Source organism: Ruditapes philippinarum, unplaced genomic scaffold (assembly GCF_026571515.1).
Source record: "Ruditapes philippinarum isolate M1 unplaced genomic scaffold, ASM2657151v2 ctg1195_1_1_1_1, whole genome shotgun sequence".
NCBI classification, from domain to species: Eukaryota; Metazoa; Mollusca; class Bivalvia; order Venerida; family Veneridae; genus Ruditapes; species Ruditapes philippinarum.
The window spans coordinates 135203-163100 of record NW_026853660.1 but is presented as its reverse complement, the minus strand read 5'-3'; the positions used below and the strand labels follow the sequence as shown (position 1 = coordinate 163100).

At 32.0% G+C, this 27898-nt stretch overlaps 1 protein-coding gene across 1 annotated transcript; it reads right to left on the bottom strand.

The window, feature by feature from the left end:
• On the bottom strand, positions 1 to 26295 carry LOC132737475 (uncharacterized). Its single transcript, XM_060724769.1, has 16 exons — positions 26134 to 26295; positions 21443 to 21597; positions 20829 to 20897; positions 20107 to 20216; positions 17676 to 17809; positions 15435 to 15447; positions 9537 to 9706; positions 8209 to 8380; positions 6987 to 7122; positions 5179 to 5307; positions 4581 to 4699; positions 3926 to 4058; positions 2998 to 3114; positions 2510 to 2653; positions 1621 to 1701; positions 1 to 1213 (listed from the first exon to the last, which is right to left on the bottom strand). The coding sequence occupies exons 2-16, from the start codon at positions 21560 to 21562 to the stop codon at positions 416 to 418; spliced, it is 2445 nt and encodes an 814-aa protein (XP_060580752.1). The 5' UTR covers positions 21563 to 21597; positions 26134 to 26295; the 3' UTR covers positions 1 to 415.
• Positions 26296 to 27898: the final 1603 nt, after the last annotated feature.

Genomic DNA, 27898 nt, shown 5'->3' with positions numbered 1-27898 from the left:
AGTGAATAGATATCTGAACTAACAAGATTTCTTTTTAAGGAACCCAGATGTGTGTTTGCCACCACCACAGTACTTTCTCAAAAAATGACATCACAGTTGGAAACACACTCTTATGTGACAAAATTGTACTAAAAACAGGAATGATGAAAGAACTGCTAAAAGTGCAAGCGGCTTCTGATTAACATTACCAGAAATTAGATGATATTTACCGATTCGTTCATTTGAGTGTGTAACTTGTAACAAGCAATCTAATAAAGCTTTGTTAGTCAATTGCATAACTATCTATTAAATCAATCCATTTGACAGTAAGGAAGTATGCATTTTGTAAATGAAGTGAAACAAAAACCTGCAATAAGTATCAGCAAACACCGAGGAAGAGATATCACATACAAGCACACTGATAACATATTATATATTATTGGTGTGTATTAGTGTTGTCACTATCACTTGATTCATGACTGTCATTTGCGTATCTATTGTCTTGCTCCGGTAAAGAATTGAGAGAATCATCAGCTGGGTTACTCGATGCCATGGCAATAATCTCATCATCGTCGTCATCATCATCATCGTGTAAAATATTAACATTGAATTCATCAATAACGGGACCAGTGTCTGAATACATCATGTAATGTTCGTCATAATCCTCGAAATTATCGTCGTAAAAATTTTCATTGTCCGAGTTCTCGCGATCACTTCCATTATCCTCGGCTTGATCATCTTGTTCAAAATACCCGTTTAAAAGAACATCGCCATTATTACCATCTACGTCTGGCGCCACTTCAATCACAGGTCCTACACTGTTATCTATAGTCCCGCTTTCATTAATTAAACTATTATCCATTATAAGTTGTTGATTATTATTCTGACCTACTTGATCATCATAGTAATGTTCTAAATCAGGATTTTCTGTTTCCTCATCTTCATCGTCGTCGTCATTATTATCATCCATATCCTCCTCATTCCATTCACCCATTTCACGAGCTATACTTCGATACCTCGTCTCTCGTAAAACACCTTTCGCTCGCAATGTCTTTGGATGTTCTGGCCCGAGAATTTCCTCACTTACTCTTGCCCACTTTTTAAAATATTCATAAGCTTTTTTGTAGTTGTTGTTGTCTTCGTAAACAATTCCAATATTGATATACAGTCTTGAGGTAAGAATATGGTATTCACCATACATTTGCATGCACAGATCCATTGCCTGATTATACAACTGCAATAAAATCAATAAACTAGGATATTAAAGAATCCAAAGATTTCAAAATAGAAAAAATATTTTGGTAAGTATTTCAAGATTCAAAGATGTTGTATAATACGTTATTAATTGCCAGTGTGCTTATCAGCAGTATCTATTCAAATCCAGATAATAAAGATCTAGAAAATCTTGTTTTTTTCAGGTTTAGGTAAAATTATTCATAGTCCTTTTCATCTTGGTAAACCCACCCACCTTCTCTTCTTGGTAAAAACACTCATCTTTTTTTATCTTGGTAAAACCACCAACCTTTTTATCTTTGTTCAACAACTTGCCTTTTTTTACAATGTCATAAAGTCCCATATTTGATTTAACTGTAGAGACAGATGTACAGAACGTTTTTGAAAGTATAAATAAAAACTTCAGACCTTTAATTGTTCCATACAACCTCTTGGAGCCAGCACACCTTTGGTCATTAATGCTTCTGCATAGTGACCTTGATCATTTAACTGTAAAAAACATATTTATTTAAAATAGAAATAATCTGATATAAAGTCCTCAAATATAATATCATTTCAACAAATGTTTAAACAGCTATATAGCTATTTTTGTGAGAAAAAAACAACAAACAAAACAACAAATAAAAGAAATTTAGTCAAAGGTAACATTTGTACTTGTAATTATCCATGCAAATTTCTTTAAAAATGTTTAGCTACAAGGGATATCTACAAAAACTTCTATGTTTCACATAATGTTCATTATGTTAATGTAAAATGCTTTAATAGCAAACATTCTTGCTGACAAAACTTAAGATGACCATTATGTAAAACTCGGAAGTGTTTGTAGATACCAACTGAGGAGAACTGATAAAATCCACATGATATATTTCTCTACAAAATTTGGTTGAATATAGCTTATGAAGTTTTCTGAACTTTTAACCTGCAAATTTTTGAAAACAGCACACTCTGACACACAATCATTGAACTGGAAAGTGCCGACAATATGCACAACTACACTTGGTACTGATCATTCCAGTAAAGTTTGGATAAAATTCCGCCAGTAGCTTTGGAGGAGTAGTCTGGACAAGTTTTGTGACAGACAGACGACTGAGCAGTTTTTCCTATACGCCACCTTCTGTCCCAGCATGCATTTATAGAATGGCCCATTATCTATTTTGGGAATATAAAATTAAGTATCCCAACAGTATAGAGCCTAGTCAGACTGCACAGATGCAAGGCTTACCTAGGTCTATACTTGCAGTAAAGGCGTAACACTTTTTGTTCCAGCAGGTAAGGGTTAAAATTGAAATGTATGTACCTCTTGGAATATTTTCAATGCCTTGTCTATATATTTATTGCCCTCATTAAGGGCATCTGTTCCAGTGAGTTCAGGTCCCCCACCACAAGCTTCCCAACTCTCCATGTTAAATGCCAACTTCATCAAACTCATACCCAACTTGAACTGAAATAAGTAAAACAGTTATTTCTCGATATTGTTGCACAATAAGAATAATTAATTATGGCAGGAAATATTCCAAAAATTTGTACAGAAGTTTTTATTCAGACCTATATAAAATAGTACTCAAATCCTGGAAAAATATTTCAAGTCCAGTCATGTCAAAAAACCATAGAAGTCCCTGTAACTACTGAAGTTGGTGACTACAATTCACAAGACAATCAAATCTACTGAAAGCGTTGTAGATCTTCAAACTACTCAAGATAGTCAGAAATCTAGTCAATTTTTTCATTAATTCATCAAATTAAATTTTAAATCTTAAGTTTTGATATCATATGCTATGTACTTACTCTATGATATGTCCCTGGAAGTGTTTTTCGTAACGTTATAGATTTACGACCATAATGTATCGTCTTTCGTAAATCTGGTAGCTGACTAGGTGATACAAAATCATTCAACTTAAGTTTCTGAAAAAGAAAAAAAAAATTCAGAGAATTGCTAAATGAATTTTGAGAAAGACAAAAAAAATACTATACTGTTTATATGATACGTCATGTAGTGACACCATTAGGGCATACTGTTTGAATAATGCCTCCTCATATACACGTAATTCTGACATAAAGACATACAGTTAATTACACTATACAGATCAGCTAAAAGGGCATACAGGTAATATCTTACTCCATCATATATTTTTGCTGTGAAGGCACCCAACTTATATCCTACATTATCATATATTGTTGCAATGAGGAATATTACTTACCTTATCACATATTTTCAGCCATGAGGGATAAAGGTCATAAAACCTTATCAATTTTCTGCCATGACAATTCATATCTTACATCATCACGTGTGTTTGTTACGAGTGCTAAAACTTGTATCTTACCTCATCATATATTTCTGCCATGAGTGCTAAAACTTATATCTTACCCCATCATATATTTCAGCCATGAGGGCTAAAACTTATAGCTTACTTAATCATACATTTATGCCATGAGGGCTAGAACTTATTACTTACCTCATCATATATTTCAACCATGATGGCTAAAACTTATATCTTATCTCATCATATTTTTCTGCCATGAGGGCTAAAACTTATAACATACATCATAATATATTTCAGCCATGAGAGCTAAAACTTATAACTTAGCTCATCATATATTTCTGCCATGAGGGCTAAAACTTATAACCTACCTCATCATATATTTCAACCATGAGGGCTAAATCTTATAACTTAGCTCATCATATATCTTTGCCATGCTAAAACTTATAACTTACCTCATCATATATTTCAGCCATGAGGGCATACAGTTCAACCATTCTATGAGGTCTAGCACCAAGTTCTTTCTCTTCTATCTTCAAAGCTGTCTTCAATAACTCCAGTGCCTCATGGTATTTACCAGCTTGTATGCTACAATATACAATAAATCTCTACAATAATATGGCCATCATTTCTTTACAGATTAATTTATTCTCATGAAATGAAATCCTAGCTGGGATTTAATTCTGAGAATATGATGGATATGGCTTCTTATTTCCTTCAAAGTGATTAACCTTAGTTTTAAACAGTTAATAATAAAATATATCTAAGGAATAACCATTATTAAAAATTATTAAACTTTTTTAAAGGCATACATAACATTATTGTCTACGATAAAATCAGACTTAATTGTTAATGTTAGGCTGCTGTTTCTGTTGAAAGATAACAAATAGATATTTGTTTGTTTTATAACATTTCACTTTATAAAATCAGAACATATTTGGTTTATAAATTAACACATTCTTAACCCCCTTTACATTGCAAGATTGTAATAATATCAAAATTGCACACAAGTCTCTTTAAAACCCTGGATACTGATATCAACTTTTTGTCCACATTGATAAACAGGAAAGAATACCATTTTGCTTATGTAAGAATTAAAATGTAACTTACACAACTCTACAGACTTTCTCATATCTGATGGAGACCGCCTCTTCATTTACATTATCATCCTCCTCAAATCTTGTCAACGCCTCCTCATATTGTGATATCATATCAGATGCACTGCCAACCTAAATTAATGGTATACAAATATAATTCACATGCATTGCCAACCTGAATATTTATGTACAAACAAACATCAGACAAACTAATCTGAAATTTTGGATGAGCTGCAATTAGAAATACTGATCTACAATCATACATCAGATGTACTGCCAACCTGAAATATTGATATATATATATATATAACAATGCATCTAGCATCCTTCCACATATACACTGACTTTTTACTATGTTTCTGTTCTTTTGCAACATTGAGAAATATATGTATCAGTTTTAAATAACGTTATATGCAGTGTCTATAGGCTCTGTGTATGACATCTTTCAATTATTTTGTAAATATTTAGTGAGCCATAAATGTCGCTGTATTTTGAATGGAATACTGGATACAAAAATACTGATGCCTTCATAATAAATTAATAAATAGAACAAAATATCATCAACTAATTTATTTAAAGGTGATGGTCATAAAACAGATTGAACAAATGACCTTTCTCCAAAATGCCAGAAGATCTGAGCTGAACTCTTCATTGTAGAGCACATCAAATACCCTCCAATCACATAAACATTTACTCAGTCCATATTTGTCTTCCAAACACACCAGCTGATATGGGTATTCCTGTAATAAATTAAACTTAAAAATAACATTGTATGCAATTATTTTTCGGTATAATAAAATAAATAACACATGGTGGCCGGGTGATATTGGAATTTTCCCAACCCCCTTATCTGCATTTCGCAACTTTTCAATTATATAATATCAACATATATCAATGGGAAACCCCATCTATTTTTTAAGAATTTTACTTTTCATACAAGTAATGGGTATTTATGCTTAATTGCGTTTTCCTAAAAATTTTTTACTTAAAAATAAGTTATTCTATTATTACCTTTTTATTTTAAAGTTTTAAAAAACAAAAATGACATCTACTAGCCAAGGACATATATCTTTTTCAGGACAAAGCAAGTGCCAGCTTTTTATTTGACAATAAAATTGTCTTTTAACACCAAACAACAGGTCAATAGTTGAATTATATTTTCTCCCTATGCATCTAGTATACTGTAAAATCATTATTATTCGTGGGGGCACTAATTTTCGTGGTTTTCGTGGGTAGGTCAATCAACGAATTTTAAATCCCACGAAAATTTTTTCCCCAAAAAAATTTTTAGCCGTTCTCGTTTTTAATTACAAACATGCGTCCGCTCTTTTCCCCGGGCCCATATTTCGTGAAATCATTAATACAGACAGATAAAACCCGGGGTTTGTGAATATTAAAATCCTTTCAATATTTTAAAAAACTTAAAAAAAACCATTATATGTCCTTTAATTTTCTGTCACAAAAGTCGCTTACATACTTATCGTTGTAGTCTACTAGGACTTGATTGTGTTAACAAGAGTACTTGACATATTCAAGAAAATATGGGAACCTAGGCAGTGCAATAATTAGCGCTAATAAAAAATGTCAGTTTGCTCTTAATAATTTTTAAAAAAGTCTTTGATATTAATGTCGTAAGTACACAAAACTATAAAAAAAATACGATCGCTAAAACAGATTTATTGTACATTCTTTTGTTGTTTTTAAATGATCCAGTTTATATGAATTTTAATCTGTATTTGTGCGAATGCTATTCCGTAAACATCAAAGAAGTCACAGACTTTTACAAGATCCACATATACTCGTGTTATTTACCAAGAATAATTTATATGCATGTAAATTTACACAGTCGCTGTTACATTGCGTGTAGTTACTGTCAAATATGTTAAGACCAATTCAGGGTGTAAACTTTTAAACTCTCTGGTTAAAACGTGCCAGGTGCCGTATAAATTATGCGATGTTTACATCGGCGAATTACAGGGGCAGTGTGTCCAATGGAGGTGCATATCATGTCACATAAATGTGTTAATTGCAGTCAATTATCGGCAGTAACTGTGCTATATTAGAGTTATGCCCAGAGGCAAGGATTAAATTTATTGACAACCGCTGTGTGACAAGTAAAGATATGTACATGTTGTAGAGTAAAAATGTTGGGTGATTAAGTCTAAGATTACTTTGCATTAGGTTACTGATTTTTTTTTAACAAGAAAACTAAAATCCACGAATTTAAGAACCCACGAAAATGCCCGTTTTGATAAAACCACGAAATTTCATGCCCACAAATATAAGTGAATTTGCAGTAATTGATGGCAGAGGAGGACTAAGAGAAACCACACATCACCACCTAATAGGTTGAAATTATTTAATAAAGTCGACTAGTTTCGATCATTACAGTATAATTGTATATCATTTCCAAAATTACCTCCACAAATCTGTCAACATTTTCTACATGTTCAAAATAGTCCGCCAGTTTTTTATGCCACCAGTTATACACTATAGGTCGTTCTTCCTCTACTTCTATATTCTCATCTACCTGCTCATCTTTCTTCTGAAAGTACCTGTAAACAATATCTCAAATATAATAATATGTTCTAATACATGAAACTTTTCTTTAAAATATCATATATTTCTTTTCCCAGGAATATCCTATGACCCGGCCCCATGTTCTCAGGATCAAGATCAGGATCAAATTGAAAAACTCTTAATATTTTCCATTGTTTATCCTCATAGATAAAATATCTAATATTAATTTGATAAAACTGGACTTGCAATAGCATGTTTATGAAAATTTAGAATAAATTTATTGTTATTTTTCCAAGATATGGGCATTTTACAGTTGATCCAAATATTGATCCTGATCCTAAAATTGATCCTTATTTTGATCCAAAATTTTTTGTATTTGTTTTGTTATTTGTTGATTTTATCCCAAAATAGTTTGGTTTCTTTGCAAATCAGCAATTTTCCAACAAAACGCATTAATTTTAGTAACACAAAACAATGAAAATAAAATCAGGATCACTTGATCCTGATCTTTTCTTAGTGAACATGGGGCCTGTGTTCCGGCATGAGACCTGTGTTCTGACATGAAAAGAAAATATTCATACAAATGAGTTCATAAATAGGTTACACTGTACATTGTACAATGTTTGAACCCCGAATTAGCTGGAATAACCCAAAATATTCCTAATTATGGGGTATGATTATTTAGACAAAGCACATCTACAATAAACACATTTACATGGTTGACTGAACAAATTTAGACTTAATTTAACTAAAAGAGAAACTACTTATTTATAGAAGTTTTTGACATTCAAGTAAAAAGGCATGCATATTGAAAGACAAAATAGCAGTTGAAAATGGTCATTAAAATAATTCTTTAATAATATGGGTTAGTAACAGCTTTATTAAAATATGATGCATAACTAGGTCATTTTCTAACATTGGGCTGACAAGTCTTAAAACTACATGTTACTTCTCTTTGCACAATACAAGGAGGTTATTAATAGCATTATAACAATAGAATTTGGTACAAGAAAGGGTCAAACCTATGAGGAGAATACCCTGTCACTAAACCAACTCTGTCAAAAACATAGAAAAATGCTAACTGTAATTGTAATTTTATGACACAACACATATTGCTTTACCTATGTCTAACAGCTTTACTGAGTGTTCTATGGTAAAAGTCTATCCTTCCCTCACTACTCTCACCGTAAGGTCTCAGGTATGGCTGCAGTATATGGAATACCCTCAACCATTTACTATCTGATAGAAAACCAACATCCTTCTTGGTCTCTTTCTCTGATGTCTCCTTCTCATCTACATTAAATATAAATCAGTTATATAATGTCTTAAAGATCCTGTAACACAATTTTTTCGTGTTTTTATTTCATAAATATGATGCTTAAATTAAGATTTGTCAATATTGTAAGTTCAAATAAGCATTATTTATAAAGATATTACCCAATTTAACATTTCATGTTGATAAAGGGAGGTAATTAGAAATTTATTTTCTATAAATTCTAAGTCAAATTTTCCAATAAGAAATGAATGCATGTAATTTATTGATTAAATATAATGTTTGCAGTACACATTTTACATATTCTTCGATGTTTGAAAATTGTTTTATTTGCATAATTATATACATATATAATTTTTTGCAGGTGTGGTATACACACAGTAGCAATATCAATCACAAAACATACAGGATCTTTAAAGGGACTCCACTGAGGTTTTTTGATATGATGGGACTAGAAATAATATTTTGTGATTAATATACCATTTGATATAGATCTAGAACATTAACCAATGTGTGCAAAATTTCAAATCATTCGCTCCTACGTTTTCCAAAATAATCATTCTTATTGTGAAAAATGACCAAAAATTCTTTTCACTCAAATCGGGATAAATTATTTCTGAGATTATTCTTAAATTTTCTTTTGCATATTGTTCGTTTTAAGTGCCCCAGCTCATCTATGTAAGAAATACATATTTAATGATTTTATGCTTTTAAACCTCAGTGGAGTACTGCTAAAAAATATTACATTTTGTATATTTTACATTATTTAAACCAATGAATGGGAATAAAATACATATCTAACATAGAAATGCATGTTTTTTGGCAAATAATTACTTTTTTTATGTTCAACAATATTATTATTGTTTTCTTTAGTAAGGCTAACACTTAGATCATAATGCATCTTTCAAGTGTAACTTGAGACCCCATGAGCATAACCTTGGAAAAACAAACATCTGTGCGCTAGATTTCCCTGGCAGGATTCAAGTCAACAGCAGAGAAAGGCAAGTGAGTTAAACCCTTGAATCATAACCATTCACCAATAGATTACAACAAACAATAATCCATAAATCTATGATAATGTTAACATACATGTAACATCAATTAAAATGTAACTATTCAGCCCAGAAGAATGTAGCCTATAAGATAATAGTACATAAATTCACCAGTATCACAAACCTTTTTCATCGAAAGGAGCAGGTGGCATTAGTTTGTCCTCATCAGCCAGAATGTGACGAAGCTCTGACTCGAGTAGACCAGCTGCCGAGGCTTCCAGTAAACAAAGTGTTGCCACAATAAGAGTCCCTCCACACTCGCCCTCAAACCTCTTTAACAGTTCTTCTAGCAAACTGAAAACGAAACCATAAAAATGTGAAAGGGGACATACTTCCCATTATGTATTATGTCATTCAGAGTCGCATTTCAACTTCTTATCATTAAATTCTATCAAAAACATATTATTCATGTATGCAAAGTTCTAAGAAAACTTTCCCAAAGTTCAAAGAAATGTCTAAAGTTTATATTATTAGTTATAAAGATTATTGACAGGTTATATGGCCCTATATAAAACGGCCCCTTGTTTTAAATTTATAAACCCGAGCTGCCAGACGAGGGTTATATTTTAAAAACAGCCATTTATATATTATCTTCAGGAAAATATCTATAATTAATTATTATAATACAGCCAAAAACTTCCATTTTTGAAAAAAGTGAGATATCTTACAAAAAATTGACCAGCAGCCTGTATAAAATTATATTATAAAACGTCAATTTTTATTTCCAAATGGAAAAAGGATGTTACAAACATCAGATTATTATAAGGTTTTCAGTTTAACCCACTTGAATCTTGCTAAATTTCTTTTAAATGCGTAAGTTCCATTTTTGGAACTGTTCCTATTTATCAATTTTTTCGATATTGACAATTTCAAATTTTACTTTGTCAGCCCCAACAGGTTGGTTTTTTTAAACGAGCCCTTGCTAGACAAGCATTAATTAATTACTTGCCTTACTCTATGCCTAATGGCAAAAGGCTAATCACCTTTGGACCTGGCAGGGAAAGGGGTCAAAGTAAGATTGGGGAAAAAAATTATAAACCCAATTTGGGGTCAAAAGTAGATTGGAAAAGAATATAACAATTAAGAAGTTAGATTATTCCTCTTGTTCAAACTTTCAAAACTTGTACAAAATTATTAATTGTTTGACTTATTTTACAGTTGACTTTTCACCTTGTTGAAAAACAGAGGTCTTATTAAAAGTCCCTCTTCCCCCAATTAAATTTTCTTTAAAATCAAAAGCAGTTTTCCAAAAGATCGTAAAACTTAGATTCAGCTTTTCCCCCAAATCAGGAAGGAGGTAATGCCCTTCCTAATAAAGTGAGGATTTTGTCTGTTTGTTTGTTTTGTTTCATTTTTTTACCGCCTTTTCCAACAGTATTTCAGTCATATAGGCTGGTAGTTTCCTAACCATCGCTTCCTGAAGGGTTACACCAGAGTTACAGACACTACCTTTTTCCTCCGGCCCCTTAAAACACCAAAGCATTCCCCGGGGATTTCATACCCCCCCAGATGGGTAACGGATTAAGAAAGTCATACTCTAAACTCAGACCAAGGGAGGCGGGTTCTTAATAAAAGTTGAGGGAAAATCATTGATTTAGTAAATATTTTGTAATTAGTTTTATTAAAACCAGTATTATAATACTTGGAGTTTTATACCAAATCAGGTAGACAGTTAATTCCTCATCAACAGCTTCCACTACGACTTGTTACTGGCAAATTCCTCATCAAACTACCGTTCAACCATTAGCGGAAAATTCTTCTGATGATTATTGACTAATTTTAATTAATTTCTCTACCTGGTTCTATACTCATTCTCTTGTTTACTTTGTCATCAATTTCTTTTAACCCATAGCCTTTCCTGCCAAAAATTAAACAACTAGTCATGACCAATTTCATAATAAAATAGAAAATGGTTCTAACTGACCTTCTCCATGGCCAAAATTCTCTTGCTTTTCCCTTTCTTTTGTCAATGGTTTATTGCAGAATTTACAGCCCAGGCCAATTACCGTAAACCTTCCAAAAATTTTATTGCAGCAATAGTTGAAAGCTCTTACAATATTTCTAATATCAACTATTGAAATCCACATACCCATTTTTTTTAATCAAATTTCCATTGTTGAGTTTTCAGCTTGATGGTACCGATAATTTTTTAGGTGTCACAAGCAAACCATCAAGAATGTCTTTACTACCTTTCCTATTTTACTGGCTGGTGAAAAGAACATTTCAGGAAACTCACTTTGCAAGCAGGCACTTAAGTAGGAATAACCGACCCTTCCATAAGCTAGCTTAAAGCTTCCCCACAAAAAAAAATCCAAAGTTCTGTAGGAGACTCCAGTACTGAGGGTCAAATGATTCATGTTTGTCAGCAAACTAAATCACTCAACAACAGAGCCCCAACGAAATGCTTTTAAATCTTATACTGTTATTAAGATGAGACCATGATTTGTTTTAAAACAACTTTAGCAAGTTATCATGTATTTATGGAATCCTTTTGTCCCCTATTTCTATTAACTCACTCATTTACCTTTTTGTTACTAACAATATTCATCGCCATTTAATTCGAGAGTGTTTCAATAAACTTATAGCTTCCAACACAATCAAACTAAAAATAAATTTGTATAAAATAATAGACATAAAAAATTATGTCACAAAAAGGCTTTTGTTATTATAGTACAATAAAAGAACACTATCACTTTCTATAGATAAACTTGTTTATCACATAGTATAGGAACAAACCTTTCTTGAGATGTTATATTTAGAGGTTGAATATTGGCTCCTCTCTATTAGGTTTGGTTTCCCTCTTCATCAGTTTTTATGCTGCATTGACTGATTTATTGAAAAAACACACATCGTTACATGAGGGAGACAGTTTTCTTGGTACCCAGCTCATCACCTTCGCAGCTTGTTCCTCAGAAAACTTTAACATGCAAGTATTTTTACATATATCATATATAAAGTTGATAATAAAAATTGGGTTACCAAAAAGTTATACTAGGGATAACGATAAGGTAAGGGGGAAACTTGTTTCAATAAAAAAATTTAAATTAAGATTACACATAATTTACTATATAGATTTTGCTGCCAAAGTCTTCAAAAAAACCAGAAAGTTGTAACAGCAAAAATATGAAATATTAACTATAACATACCAATATAACAAAGTATGTGTTGGGGAAATATGACAGAGTTTTTTATTTACACATTTTGACAAATGTTTAAAAAAATCCTCACCCAAAATTCAATATATATTAAATCTGAACAATGTTATTTAATTGTACTAGAACCCCAAAAAAACAAAGCCCCAATTTTCATTTTCAAGCTAAAATTTTTCCTAAAAAAACCCCTGAAAAACCAGAAGGCATTTTTCAGACTTTTAGCTTTGATATTTACCTGGTTAAGAGCATCAACAAACCCCCAATGATTATGGGTTGAGTGTGTTCTTGGATTTGACAAACATATACAAACACAATCTTTGAGCTGCCTCCGTTCACATTCGCTGGCATATTTGAATTCCTTACATTAAAAGAAACATTCCAAGTTAACATAAACACAAAATTTTTTTTGCTCTCTTACATCATTAAAATTGGACCACATCATATTTTTATCCAGTATTTACTCATTTTTCAAATTACTCTTTTTGTTTTTCGTTTTTTTAACTTTTCCCACCCTACACAAGTATTGCTTCAATGGTGACTTTCCAAGCTTAGGTAGGAAAGACCCCTTTTGGGTGCCCTTATATTGGTATTATTTTCAACATGAACGAGCACCCTGAAAAGTTTTAAAGACCACCGACTTTCCATAAACTACTTGATAGCTTCCTCACATTTAAAAAGAAAAATCCAACAGAGTCCCCTGTCAGGATTTTAAACCCTGTGGTGAGAGGGCAAAGGGGGAAAATGGTTGAAATAAACGACCCTTTAACCACTTCAGCCATTTAGACACCTCTACTTATTTTTATTTATTTTTTTTAAAGTTTCAAACTACTTTCTTGTAGACATGGAAACCCAGCAAACCAATATGGTTCTTCCATACCATCGCAGAAACAATCGTCTGTGACAAAGTTATTGAGAGAAACCCTTCTACGCGGCAAATTCTAAACAGTTTTTTGTTGACAAACACTTTATGCATACGGACACAAAAAATACCAGTTTGGGACAACTCGCCAAAAAAAACTTTCTGGCGGGAAAACAGGGAGGTCTCTAAGCATCTTATGACAATTTTTAAAAAACAAAAATTATTTAAATGAAAAGTTCCCAAAAGTGAGCTTCAAATAAAATTTTTTACTTGCACCTAAATTTATTAAAAATCCATTTTCTTAAGGAAACGTTTTAACATTTTTGGTGTGGTTCAAGATTTGTAGAACCAGGTACTCTTTGCCACCAAAAAAGTGGAAGAAGTAAATGCCATGCTTTTTATCTGACCTGAAAAAATTTAATGTAGGGAAAGGATTTAGCAAATTTATAAAAAAAGTTGTTAAAAACTTTAATATTCTTGATGTAAAGGGATAATCGGATTATTTTTGAAGTATTAATGGTTTTTGTATTTGTTTTTCCCCCGGTTACCTTTTACACCTTGATTTTATTTTAACCCTTTTTTTTTTCATATCTCAGCGGTCAAATCCATCCCAACCACTTCCTCGATATCTAACAAAACAATTACTAATTTCCCTGCAAGTAACACACTATTATGATTTTCTGTCATAGAGGAAGATTTGCCTTGCCCTAGGATCAAACTAGTAACCCATAGATTTTTTAATCTGATGCTCTTTCCTTTCACGTAGTCAGGCAGACAGCTTCTTTCAAATAATGAGTTTTATATACAAGGTGACCAGTAGTATAAGCTTTTTAAGACAAAAAAAAAAAACTTTATTAACATTAAAGGTAAACATCAAACCCCTTTTTAATGAGCCATCTTTTTTTCTTTTGGAGAACTTATCTGCAAATTTACAAAGCACCGATGATTTTTTCCTAAAGTCCTGGTTCACCAACTAATAATAATGGCACATCCTTATCGTTCTTCTGAACACATAATCCTCAATCTATAAATAACATGATCCTCAATCAATAAATAACATAATCCTTAATCTATAAATAACATAATCCTTAATCTATAAATAACATGATCCTCAATCTAGAAATAACATAATCCTCAATCCTCAATCTAAAAATAACATAATCCTCAATCTATAAATAACATAATCCCCAATCTAAAAATAACATAATCCTCAATCTATAAATAACATAATCCTCAATCTAAAAATAACATAATCCTCAAACTATAAATCACATAATCCTCAATCTAGAAATAACATAATCCTCAATCTAGAAATAACATAAATCCTCAATCTAAAAATAACATATCCTTAATGTATTAAATAACATAATCCTCAATCTATAAATAACATAATTTGCAATCTATGAATAACATAATCTCCAATTAATGAAAGAATAACATAATACTCAATCTATAAATAACATAATCTCCAATTTATGAATGACATAACATGATCCTATAATATGTGAAATAACACAATCCTCAATTTATAAAATAATACAATCCTAAATCTGTAAAATATTGTAATCCTAAAATTATAAAATAATGTAATCCTCAATCAATAAGATAACATAATCTTAAAATTATAAAATAACATGATCCTCTATCTATGAAATATCATGATCTTAAATCTTTGAAATAGCATATTTTTCAATATCAGTAAATACTTATATCATCAACAATTCTTACAAAGATTATATGTTACGGTGGAAAACCACAATTTTAAGTTACAATGAGCTTTTCATAATTGTGGCCAACATTTTGGTCACTGCATTTTTTCCAGCACAGTATTTTCATAGTTAAGAAATAAACAGTTTGTTACAAACCTTCTGTAAAACATCCCTCTTACCTAACACTGTTGAACCCTTTCAATCTCATAAAAGTTTCATGTTGTCGACACACTAAAACTGTCTTGATTATTGAAAGACTGTGGCTGTTCTCCACAAAAATCATATTAATATTCGCTGCTTACAAAAATCCAGTATCTGAAATAAATTGTTTCATTGCCCAATATAAAATTTCATGAACAAAAATTTTTTTTTTAAAATTAATTTTTTTTATTCATTTAAAATTTTTTAAAAAAAAATTTAAAAACTTACAGTAACCCCAAAAAAAACAAACTTTTTTAATTTTTATAACAAACAAAAAACTACAAACATTGGAAAAAACAATTTTAAATATTAAAAATTTTTATTTAACCCTTTCTTTTTTAAAAAATTTTATACAAAACTTTTTCAAATCAGTTTTTAAAGAATTACATAAAAAAAGCTGTGACAAATTTCACACTCACATCTCCTTTTTACCCAAACAAATGAAAAACAATTTTTTTTTTGATAATTTTAATTTTAATTAAAAATTTTTAAATTTTTTGCAATAAATTTAGTGAAAATTTATAAACCTAAATTATTATACAGAATTATTTATTCAACTTTATTTTGAAAGAAGGAAATATTACCAGTTTATAGGACACACCCTTTAAAATTCTGTTACTGGAACCCAACCAGTTTATTAAGCAATGAGTTTCTGTAACATTCTTGCTCAAAAACAGCAGCTTGCCCGCCCTGAGTTTGAACCCCCCCGGCTAGCAATCTTTGGATTACTTAGACTTACCAGGTTAACCCAAATCAGCCATGCACACAACCTAGTTTAGTTACAAATCTAAAATTTAATGTTTCCTATAAAATAAGTTTAACATTATCAGAACTGTAACGTATTCTTTCAAAAAACACCAGTTTTGTTATGTTTTTTCGAGTTCTACCCTAGACCTTAAATCACACTTGTGATACTTTATTATTCTTGCCGGCTGCCTTGAAAATCTCAGAAAATTCAAAAAAAAAATGTTTAAAAATTAATAAATTTACACATGGCAAAATATGAGGTTTATGAGTTTACTGATGATAAAAGCCTTTTAAATTTGAACTTTCCAGTGAAACAGTGAAAATTTAAATTTAAACCGTGAGAATGAAACCTAACATATAATGCCAAGTCTGGTTAATATTAATCTAAGTACATTGACTTTTACTGTGGAAGTACATGTACATGCTTCAATCAATATCAACATTATTATTTCAACACAAAAAAAAATTAAAAACATTTGATAAGTGAGTCAAGAAAATTTTTGCCCTGTTTATATAATGAAGATCACATTGATAGTACTGTTTATAGTCATTATGGCAATTTTCCCTAAAATGATATATGTTTGGTTTTATACACAATTTATTTCTGATTGATTTGTGTACGAGGCAATAGGCTTATAGCAAACTGTCAAATCCGTTTCTGGAACCAACCAGTACTGAGCAATGAGTATAAAGTTTCTTTAACAAGGGAAAAAACAAACCTTTTCCCCCGAAAAGGGGGATGAACCTATTCAGTATGATTCCCCGGGAAGTTACTAGTCTGAGCATTAAAACCCCGTCAAAACCTCTCCAATATTTTGTTGATTTAAGGGGGCATTTTTTTTTACCGGAAAATTTTTTAGCAATCTTGTCTCCACAATTTCTTGGAATTTTTCTTACTTTTCTTTAAAAAAAAAATCTCCCGTCCTTTCTGGTACTTTTTTCCAACAAAATCATTTGTATCAGGGAAAAAAAATTTCTGACAAATTTTTAAAAAATAAAATTTTTTTTAAAACATTTTAAAATGGGTATTATTAAAACCTATTTAAAAGTAATTTATTTTTTTTTAGTCCCGACATAGGGGAAAAAAAAACATTGGGATACCAAAAAAATAGCCAAAAAAAAAACAACTTTCCCAAAAATTGTTAGTTGTGGGCAGAAAATGTTAAAAACATAACACACAATACCATGGATAAAGAATTTTACTAAAGACAGTGTCTGCATGGAACATGATTCATCTAATATTAATTTCAAATCCATGAATCATATGTCATGTTCATGTAAACAAAAGCTACACACCAAATTGTCATTTGAAAATAGCCATATCATCTGTTTATAGCCTGCATTACGTTTCTTGTCAGGCTTGACATTTAACAACTGTACACTAGTAAAAATAGGAATATGGCAATTTCACCTCCCCCACCTCCCCCCCCCCCCCCCCCCCCCCCCCCCCGATGTGCCCCTATTTTCTAATAATGCTTCATTGAACATATGCCACCCACTTTTTTTACAGAACATAATACAAATTTCTACTGTGGGCAGGTAAATACTATTTTAATGAAAAGTAATATACAAATAAACTTATGTATTAATCTTACAATTATGATTATCTTCTCTGTAAGCTCCATACATCACTTCTAAATCTTCCATCAATAAGCCATATGTGTCTATATAATCTTCTATATGTTCATCTGGACAATCTCCCCACATTGGTACCCAGCCTACTCCTTCACTGTAACATAGATATAATAGGTGAATAGAAACATGGTACCCAGCATACTCCTTCACTGTAACACAGATATAATAGGTAAATAGAAACATGGTACCCAGCCTACTCCTTCACTGTAATACAGATATAATAGGTGAATAGAAACATGGTACCCAGCCTACTCCTTCACTGTAACACAGATATAATAGGTGAATAGAAACATGGTACCAAGCCTACACATTTACTGTAATACAGATATAATAGGTGAATAGAAACATGGGACCAGCCTACTCCTTCACTGTAACACAGATATAATAGGTGAATAGAAACATGGTACCAAGCCTACTCCTTCACTGTAACACAGATATAATAGGTGAATAGAAACATGGTACCAAGCCTACACATTACTGTAATACAGATATAATAGGTGAATAGAAACATGGTACCCAACCTACTCCTTTCACTGTAACACAGATATAATAGGTAAATAGAAAACATGGTACCAGCCTACTCCTTCACTGTAAACAGATATAATAGGTGAATAGAAACATGGTACCCAGCCTACTCCTTCACTGTAACACAGATATAATAGGTGAATAGAAACATGGTACCAAGCCTACACATTTACTGTAATACAGATATAATAGGTGAATAGAAACATGGACCCAGCCTACTCCTTCACTGTAACACAGATATAATAGGTGAATAGAAACATGGTACCCAGCCTACTCCTTCACTGTAACACAGATATAATAGGTGAATAGAAACATGGTACCCAAGCCTACACATTTACTGTAATACAGATATAATAGGTGAATAGAAACATGGTACCCAACCTACTCCTTCACTGTAACACAGATATAATAGGTAAATAGAAACATGGTACCCAGCCTACTCCTTCACTGTAATACAGATATAATAGGTGAATAGAAACGATGGTACCCAGCCTACTCCTTCACTGTAACACAGATATAATAGGTAAATAGAAACATGGTACCAAGCCTACACATTCACTGTAATACAGATATAATAGGTGAATAGAAACATGGGACCCAGCCTACTCCTTCACTGTAACACAGATATAATAGGTGAATAAAAAGATGGTACCCAGCCTGTATATTCACTGTGACATTGGTATTTTGTATGGAAGTCAAAATACTATTTTGTTTACTGTTACATTTCGCTACTTTTTTATGACTCATTCCTGCAAGTTCAATGCTACATCCTTCAGTTGTTAAACATCTAACATGCTCTAACATTTTTTAACACATGATTGATCTCTCTAACAATTAAAATAGTGTTGATTTCTGAGGCATAATATGCCTTTAAGCATAGATATTACAGGTAAATATCATCATGGCATCCAGCATAAATAGTTAATGCCTTGATGGTTCTGTTCAAGTGTTGGTCCCTATATACCTGGAATTAAGCAAAGTGAGTCACTTGGGGTTTCATTTAACAAAGCAAAGATTTTAATGTTGCCAGATGAACAGAACAAGAAGAGAATGTTTGACATAATATCTAGTCTATATCTGAAGTAGGCAATGATGACATTTTCATCCATCACTTAAAGGAAGTCTACAACTTCTTTCATCTCATCAATGAGGGTGCATAACTCAACCAAGAAAAGTAGACAAGCCTATTATTACAACACAGTGGCCTTGACCCCAGTGACCTGAAACCTCCTACTCCATTCAAACAAGGAAAGAAATCAAGCAATGTATCTACATGTATATAAATTTGCATATCCATACCAATTACATAAAGATATGATCAATAAACAAAGGGTTGAATTTTGACACAAAACTAGGTAAGTTACTACACTACACTAAACATTTAAACTTAAAACATTGTGAGTTATTAGATGAATACTAGTATACAAATATAAAAGATTTTCCTATTAAAGCCTCTGTAAAAGTAAGTCGTCTACACAGCTGGGTCTGTTCTGACCATAGCATTATGTTTTAAGGTTTTTTTTTGTTTTTTTTCTCAGATTGGTTTTAATGTCGCACCAACATAGTAAAGGTCATATGGCGACTTTTCAGCTCTACTGGTAGAGAAAGACCTCAGGTCTGAGTAGAACCACTGACGTTCCGTAAGCTAGCTGGATAGTTTTCTCACGTGCAGAATCTGAAGATGCTATGGTGGCTCAAACCTAAAGCAGTGAGAGGCAACAGGTTTGAAGTCAACGTCCTTAACCACTCGGCCGCGAAGACTCCTTCCAAGCATTATAATATGACAATGAAGTTGTCAAAATGTGATTGAATAATATAATTATGTACATTACAGATGCCTCAAGGGAAATAAGTATAATTACAAACCTTGTAAAATTGAGGAAAATTGGCATGACATTGTTATAATAGCAGTTTTCAATGCTTGTCTGTATTTTTTCTTGACTTGTTGGATCTCGCCTTTCTGGGTGTAGGGAACCCTAAAACATCAACACACATAAAAAATTGGTCTCTTAAAATATATGTATCTTCAATAAATTTTTCCTTTTCAACCGATATACTATAAGCAACTTATATATTATGTTGGAAACTGTTGTAAATGCTAAATAGAATTAACGGATAGTTATAAGTACTTTGTACATTCCTGTACATAAATTAAACCATTGAGTAATAAGAAGCAACAACTGAACTGTGCTGTGGTATACAGTTCAACCTCTGACAGTACATATAAATGCCACAAAATTATTTAATCAAACAATTTTGTTTTTAAAAAGACTAATCAGTCAATTTTTTTTTTAAATATCATAATCAAACTAATATTTATATTCAAATGTATATAATTTATAAATATGAACAAATAGTCATGCTTCTTTTCCACCAAAAAGCCAGGAAAAATGCATGCAGTTATCATTTGGGAAAGTTGATTAAGGGGCAAGATATCAGTATCTTCTTGTGACGACCAGAGTTAATATTTTTATTCATATACCCAAACTATAAAATCATTGTTAATTTTGAGCATTAATTAGAACAGGTCTTTGTTATCGAATCATAAAATATAAATACATGTATCTAGATTTACTATCATTCCTTACCCATTTGATGAATTTCTCCGCGAGTGTTAACTGCTTACTTTCACACCAACTCCTTAACTCCTGCAGTACCTGTCAAATATAAATAATTGCTAGAATCATATACAGAATTAATAAGTTCTTACAAAAAAAATTAGAAATTAGATTGCATCTACATAAAAGAACAAATATCCATAGCGATAAATCTGTGCATCAATGACATGACACACAAACATCAAAATACAAGGCAAATCAACAGACAACATAAAACTCAATCATCTCCCACATTCCTGAAAATCCTCTGGAGCAGAGGAAAGCTGTCATACAATAAATGAAATTTCAAAATTTCAACCTAAGAACAATTTTTGGTGACAAGATATAAAGCCCTCAACTTGTACAAAAACTATTATCCAAATTCTTCTAAATAAATAAAAGTATGTAACTATATCAAAGTCCATTACAGTTATGTACTCTTGCCGTCTAGTCAAGATAATAACAGAAAGAAGTACGTACTCCCAGTTACAAAGCTTCAATAGGTTCTGTGCAAATTGTGTTTAAAAAACAAACAAACAAATATTAACTAAGGTTGCTGACATAAAGGCAATTCTAGATGCAAAGCAGGACGTAGGTTAACATACTTCTCTTTTCAGGAATTCCCGCTCAGCAAAGAAATCATCTGAGTATGAAGTTATAAATAACTTTACTGTGCTACCCTCTGTCTTTGTCACCTTGTCTGGGGACGTGCCCCCTGTAGCCATGCTTACCAAATATTTCTAGCAACGTTCACATTGTTCTGAAAATAATATAAAACATTACGTAACCTTAGTGCAGTAATCTGTTAACCAATATTGAATTATATAAAGAATAAACCAGTCACTGCACCATGTGGACAATTAAAGCATTTAAATGCTGATTTTCTGAGATTTAATAAATTAAATCTAACCCTTAGTCTAAAGGCAGCATGCCACCAGTGCAGATCAAAATCAGCCAACACATATTTGGCACCTGATCATGGTCTGCACTGTTCACTATTCAACCAGTACATATTTTGAAATTCAGTCAGTACATATGTTGAATTCAGTCAGTACATACATGTCTGTTGAAATTTCCCTAAAAATGATAAATGGTTTTGTCCAGGATGAGTCCATTACAGAAATTTTGCCTGGTAAGGGTTAAACAAAAGTTGCTTTTATATTAAGTAACATCGAGAAGATAACCATGTGATGACAAAAACCATATTTAATCAATTAATATTGATCTTTATTTCATAAATAATTCATCTATTTGCTGAATCATTTTAAAAGATACTGAATAGTTTATAATATAACTGATTTCCACTACCAGTAGTTTAATTTAACTAATTACAACTCTTGCCCATTAATGATTAACTACATGTAAAACTGATGTGATATTTATAAGGTAAGTATAAAAATGTGAACCATTAAAGAACATTTTTTTTTGGAACTACATGCATTATGTAAAACTCCCTGCAAGAACTGGAAAGCTGACCTGGAAATGACTCAACCAGATATTTGCCCAACAAGAAAATGAATAATGACAACATTTTTCTGATCATCAAGCAATCATTTCTTAATACAATTTAGCCTTTACTACTCTAAATACAATATTTGACCTTGCAATCAAGGTCATTTTCAGGTCAAGGTCATTTATAGGTCCAGGTCTGGTTCAGTCTTTTCTACTTAAAGGTCTTGTCCAAACGGTTGTTGTGTCCAAGTATGAAGACAATACATTAATAAATACACAAATAATAGCCAATGTTTAAGTTTCTGGATGCCAATGGCAACAACAACCTCACTGTAATAATAGCTCCAAATTTTTCTTCGAAAAAGTTGTGCTATAAAGGACATACATTGAACTTTCAGTAATTAATTTATTTTACTGATACTAAATTGGGACATCTTTACTATTTAGTACACTATGGACATGAATGTTAAAGTCAATGACTAAGTATGACAATAAAATCTAGATCAATCTGCCATGTTTATATAGGTGGTGCATCAAAATAGCATGTGTTCAGATAACAAATGTATTATCAATAATACAAGAATTTGAGTTACCAATGTCTCCCGCCTAAGGGAAGTTCTACATGAAGTACAAAATTGTGCTATTTCAAAAAATTGAGGTATGGATCTGGACTTTCAGTACAAAATTTTGATCAATGCTAGATCTGCATATGCCAGTAACAATAAATTCATTAAAGAAATATAATGAAATAACTCCTGTGAGTGTAGAACAAAAGCCCTCTAGAACAAAAGCCCTCCCATCAAAAAGTGACAAGACGAACAAAAGCCCTCCGTGAAAATGACAGGGCGGACAAAAGCCCTCCCGTAAAAATGACTTGGCGGACAAAAGCCCTCCTTTGAAAATAATAGGGCGGACAAAAGCCCTCCCGCAGCAAATACATATATGTACGTTGAATAGTTTATATTTTCTTTTCAATGCACTCAACATATTAAAATTGTAATCATGAATATTTTGTTTTCCATTGGCATAACCGTGTTTGTATGAGCTTGAGCACATTCCTGAGAGGCATCTGAATAATTAGTGCTAAAATCTGTAAGTGCATATTTATTTACGTAGATATGAAGGATTACTCCTATGTGAAGTTAATATTTATAGAGTAATAAATGATGAAAAGAAGTTAAAATTATCTAACTTAAAGTTAAAGACATTTATAATGTGCCTTGTAATGAGTCAATTACTTTTAAAAGTGACTTTGTTTTTAACGACATTCATGTAAAAAGTTACCTCGTTAAACATTTCCTGAAGGTATATTTAGAATAAAAGGTGGTTCTGGCTCATACACATACTTAGGCCAATTGAAAACAACAAGAAATATATGTAACAATTTTAATATGTTGAATGCATTGAAAAAAACACAGGTATTCAACATACATATTTATTTTTGTTACGGGAGGGCTTTTGTCCGCCTTGTTAATTTCACGGGAGGGCTTTTGTCAGCCAAGTCATTTTCATGGGAGGGCTTTCGTCCGCCCTGTTATTTTCACGGGAGGGCTTTTGTCCCAAATTGAAATATTTGTGCCAATTTATTTCAAAATCCCTAGAGCATTAAAAAATGAGCCGTGTCACGACAAAACCAACATAGTGCGTTTGCGACCAGCATGAATCCAGACCAGCCTGATGCGCGGATGCGCAGGCTGGTCTGGATCCATGCTGTTCGCAAACGCATTATGTTGGTTTTGTCGTGACGCGGCTCAAATTATGGATTGCACACAAAATTTACCCTTTAAAAGACAATGTTAAGCTTTGACCTATAAGTGTGGCCTTGACCTTGGAGATAAGAGTTCAGATGTTGTGCATGACATATTGTCTGTCAACATTTATGCCAAGTATTTTCAAAATCTCTTCATTGATAAGAAAGTTATGCACTGGAAACAAAATATACGCTATTACATATACTATTTTTATATTTGACTGTGACCTTGACCTTGGAGGTAAATGGCTGGTTTTTGCGCATGACACATTGTCTCACTATTGTGAACATTTGTGCCAAATAATATCAAAATCCCTTGATCTATATGGAAAAGTTATTCAACAGACTTTGTTAATCTCTGACCTCCAACTCTGACCTTGACCTTGGAGTTAGGTGACTGGTTTTTGCACATGACACATCCATCATCTTATTATTGTGAACATTTTTGCCAAATAATTTCAAAATCTCTTGATCTATGAGAAGTTATGGACAGGACACACAATATTCTCTGTAACAAACTATGTTAATCTTTGACCTTCAAATGTGACCTTGACCTTGGAGGTAGGTGACTGGTTTTTAGGCATGACACATCTTCTTATTATTGTGAACGTTTGTGCTGGGGATTTTCAAAATCCCTTTATGGATTAGAAAGTTACAGAACGGACACAACATATACCATCAAATAGACAATGTTAACCTCTAATCATCAAGCGTTACCTTGACTTTAGACATACATGCCATATTGTCCCGGATGTCTGGGATTGTCCTTGAAATAAGGTATTTGTCCCAGAGATGATTTATGTCCCGGTAAAAAATAAAAAAAAAATAAAATAACCAACTTTGCAGCCAGAAATTTTACATTTTTATATAATCTAATTGTCAAGTTATTATTAACTATTCCAGAGCACTAATAAAAGAACCATTATCCCCATACAGTAGTATATAGAAAATGGTGACACTAATCCTTTGATTGGTAAATCTATGTGCCCCTTGCAACTAACAATTATTGGCAATAATTTAGATCAATTAAAAGATTGTGTAATCCCTGTGGCTTCCTGAGTGAAGGTGTCATAAACTGTAATTAACAACTGGCCAACATAAATTGTATCTGCCTGCAAACACTCATTGACCCCGTTTTGAGCTCAAACACCGTGAAAATTACCTCTAAATATGAGGTGTTAAGTCTATATATATGATTTGGCAAACGTTTCAGCTATTTTTAACAAACAACATGGCTAAATAATTTGTAATTGTCATTTATGTGAGAAGATCAAGCTCAGTCTGGTCAACTAGAAGGTCTTGTCCAAAGGAATGTTGTGTACCAAGTATGAAGGCAATCCATCGAGAAATAAAAAAATATGACCAAAGTTAAAGGGTATTGGTACACCAATGTGTATTTCATATTATTTTATGCTTAAATGCGCAACTGTATCTCTGCAAAGTAGATCTAACACAAGGTTCCGATTATCCAACTCCATGGAGTACTTTAACTCCATGGAGTACTTTACTACGTTTTCATTTGTAAAACGCTTCACATCAAATCATCATTTTCAGCAGAAATTTTGCATGGCTTCAAAACCGCAGTTCCAATGTTTGATCAGAATATGTCTTTTTGAGGTTGAAACTATAGTACCAAGGAAGTAGACAATAATGCGATTTGCACTGCTTTAAATCGTTTTTAAATTGGTTTTGAAAAAAGAGACCTTAGCAACTAGCTTGTGAAATATGTAAAATGAAAAGTGTAAATTAAAAATGTTTTTTTTTTATCTGACTTTGCCTTCTTTCAAATTATTCAGTTATTAATTGAACAATATGGTCTGAGCATCTACTAACTAATGCTAATTATTCATGTCATGCTCATCATCTACTCATCATGCAATTTCTTTCAATTATCATATAATTAAGATTATAAAATGGACTAGAACTAGGTCTGGCTCAATTTTATTTATAAAGCTTTACAATCTTTTACAAAATGTTTAATTCATTAGAATGTCAGGATAATTTAATGATTTGCATGTGCCTCGATCACTGTCGACTGTCAAAAAAGTAGTGACCTTCCTACTGCAACTTATATCACCTCTGAAAGAACCCTACCTCAGCCCAAACTTTACTATGCATGACTCTAATGGAAATGCTCGTTCGAAAGATACTGCAATATTACCAAAGATTTGGAATAACTGGATATTTGTTTTCTCTCAGATTTGCAGTGTATTGACATTAGATGGTTCCCCGTTTCTCAGTACAGCTGAGATCTGACTTAGGAACCAATGCGTCTAAATTTGTTTTTCAACAATAAAGAGCTATCACTGTTTATAACATAGTACGCGTATATGAACAGCTCGGTTACCTGTCTGAATCAATTTAGATATCTACTATTTTAAAACGATGGAAATTGGTTTAATATGTGGAGTATCAAATAAGTATGAGATGCTGTAGCAGTAGATCTATTTTTGGAGTCGGGATATGTATGTAATACAAACGTTCCTGCTGAAATCAAAGTTTTAAAATTGTAAAACGTGTCTACATCGTCCAAATTTGTATACTGGTATACATTTATAAATGAGCTTAAATGGAAATTTAAGAAGATTATCATCATTAACATTTAATTATATAATAACCTAGGACATACTTACAATTTTCTCCAGTTAGCCTTTTTAGTCATACAGTATACCTATAGATCTAAATGAAATATTTACAAATATTGATGAAATAAAATGAAAATTTGCCTTTTCCGTATTTTCAATGTAGGCCCCTAATTTTTTTTTTCTTAACCATGACAATGAACATATTTTGCGTATTTTCTTGCCGGACTTATGTCTTCTAAATTCAGCAAATACACAAAATTAAAGTGCAAGTCTATCGAATCGCAATTAAGAATAAAAAGAGTAGGTTAAAATAAACAGAATTTTCTCGTGGTTCTTATAAAAAATTATCATCTTTACTGTCGTGAAATATTTGTTACATTTATCATACCACTCAATGAAAAAAAATCCTGTATTTATATAAAATAGCCTCTTAATCTCTATATATTTGAACAAAACAAAAAACTAATTAATATTACGGTAGCATATTACCATAGTTCCGATTAATTATTTATATGTCACAATGTAGTAGAACCATTCTATGGAGAGAATGGTTAATACGGAAATCTTGATTTTTCCCGACCCATCACCCAACCCCGGGAACATTCAGATCGTTCCCGCACCGCAACTTAATTAATTGGATGTATCATCTTAATATTTTGGCGCCAAAACAGCATACGTCACGCATTGATCAACTCGGCAGCGCGGGGACAGATAGGTAAAAACTTAGCTATGTTCAGCGGCATCTCCTACAAGATCTGCCCATGGGTGGAGTCTCATTTGATTAGCTGGTGCATAATAAAAATAGTAGTTAAGAGTTAAAATACTAACTTGTACGTGTGCATATTTATTGATTGATTGATTGATTGATTGATTCATTGATTCATTCATTCATTCATTCATTCATTCATTCATTCATTCATATACAGCTCAGCTGCATAGAATTTGAAATGAAATAGAAGTCTATATAGTTTTTATGTGAAATATTCAATGTATTTACAATTGTGAATGTTGGGTAAAGAAGAACATCTCTGAATTAAGCTCATAAATATTCAATATTAGATAGTTTGACGCTTTTTTTTTATCTCCATGTCATAAAAATTGAGCCCATGAATATATAAAACAAGTCGAAAGGAAGTAAAATTAATACTAATGAATTGGTATTATGAGCGAGCATGTGGTTTTAACTTGTTTATGTATGAACGTTTATTATTATTGTTGCTTTCCATTCGATTTTATCTAAAAAAAAATGTTACAAACTATGAAAGAATAAATAA

Coding starts and splice junctions, on each gene's coding strand:
- LOC132737475 (XM_060724769.1), bottom strand. CDS start 21,562: ATGGCTACAGGGGGCACGTCCCCAGACAAGGTGACAAAGACAGAGGGT. Junction 7,123..8,208: donor AGTAAAGCTGTTAGACATAG/GTAAAGCAATAT, acceptor TATTGTTTACAG/GTACTTTCAGAAGAAAGATG. Junction 2,654..2,997: donor TTCCAGGGACATATCATAGA/GTAAGTACATAG, acceptor TACTTATTTCAG/TTCAAGTTGGGTATGAGTTT.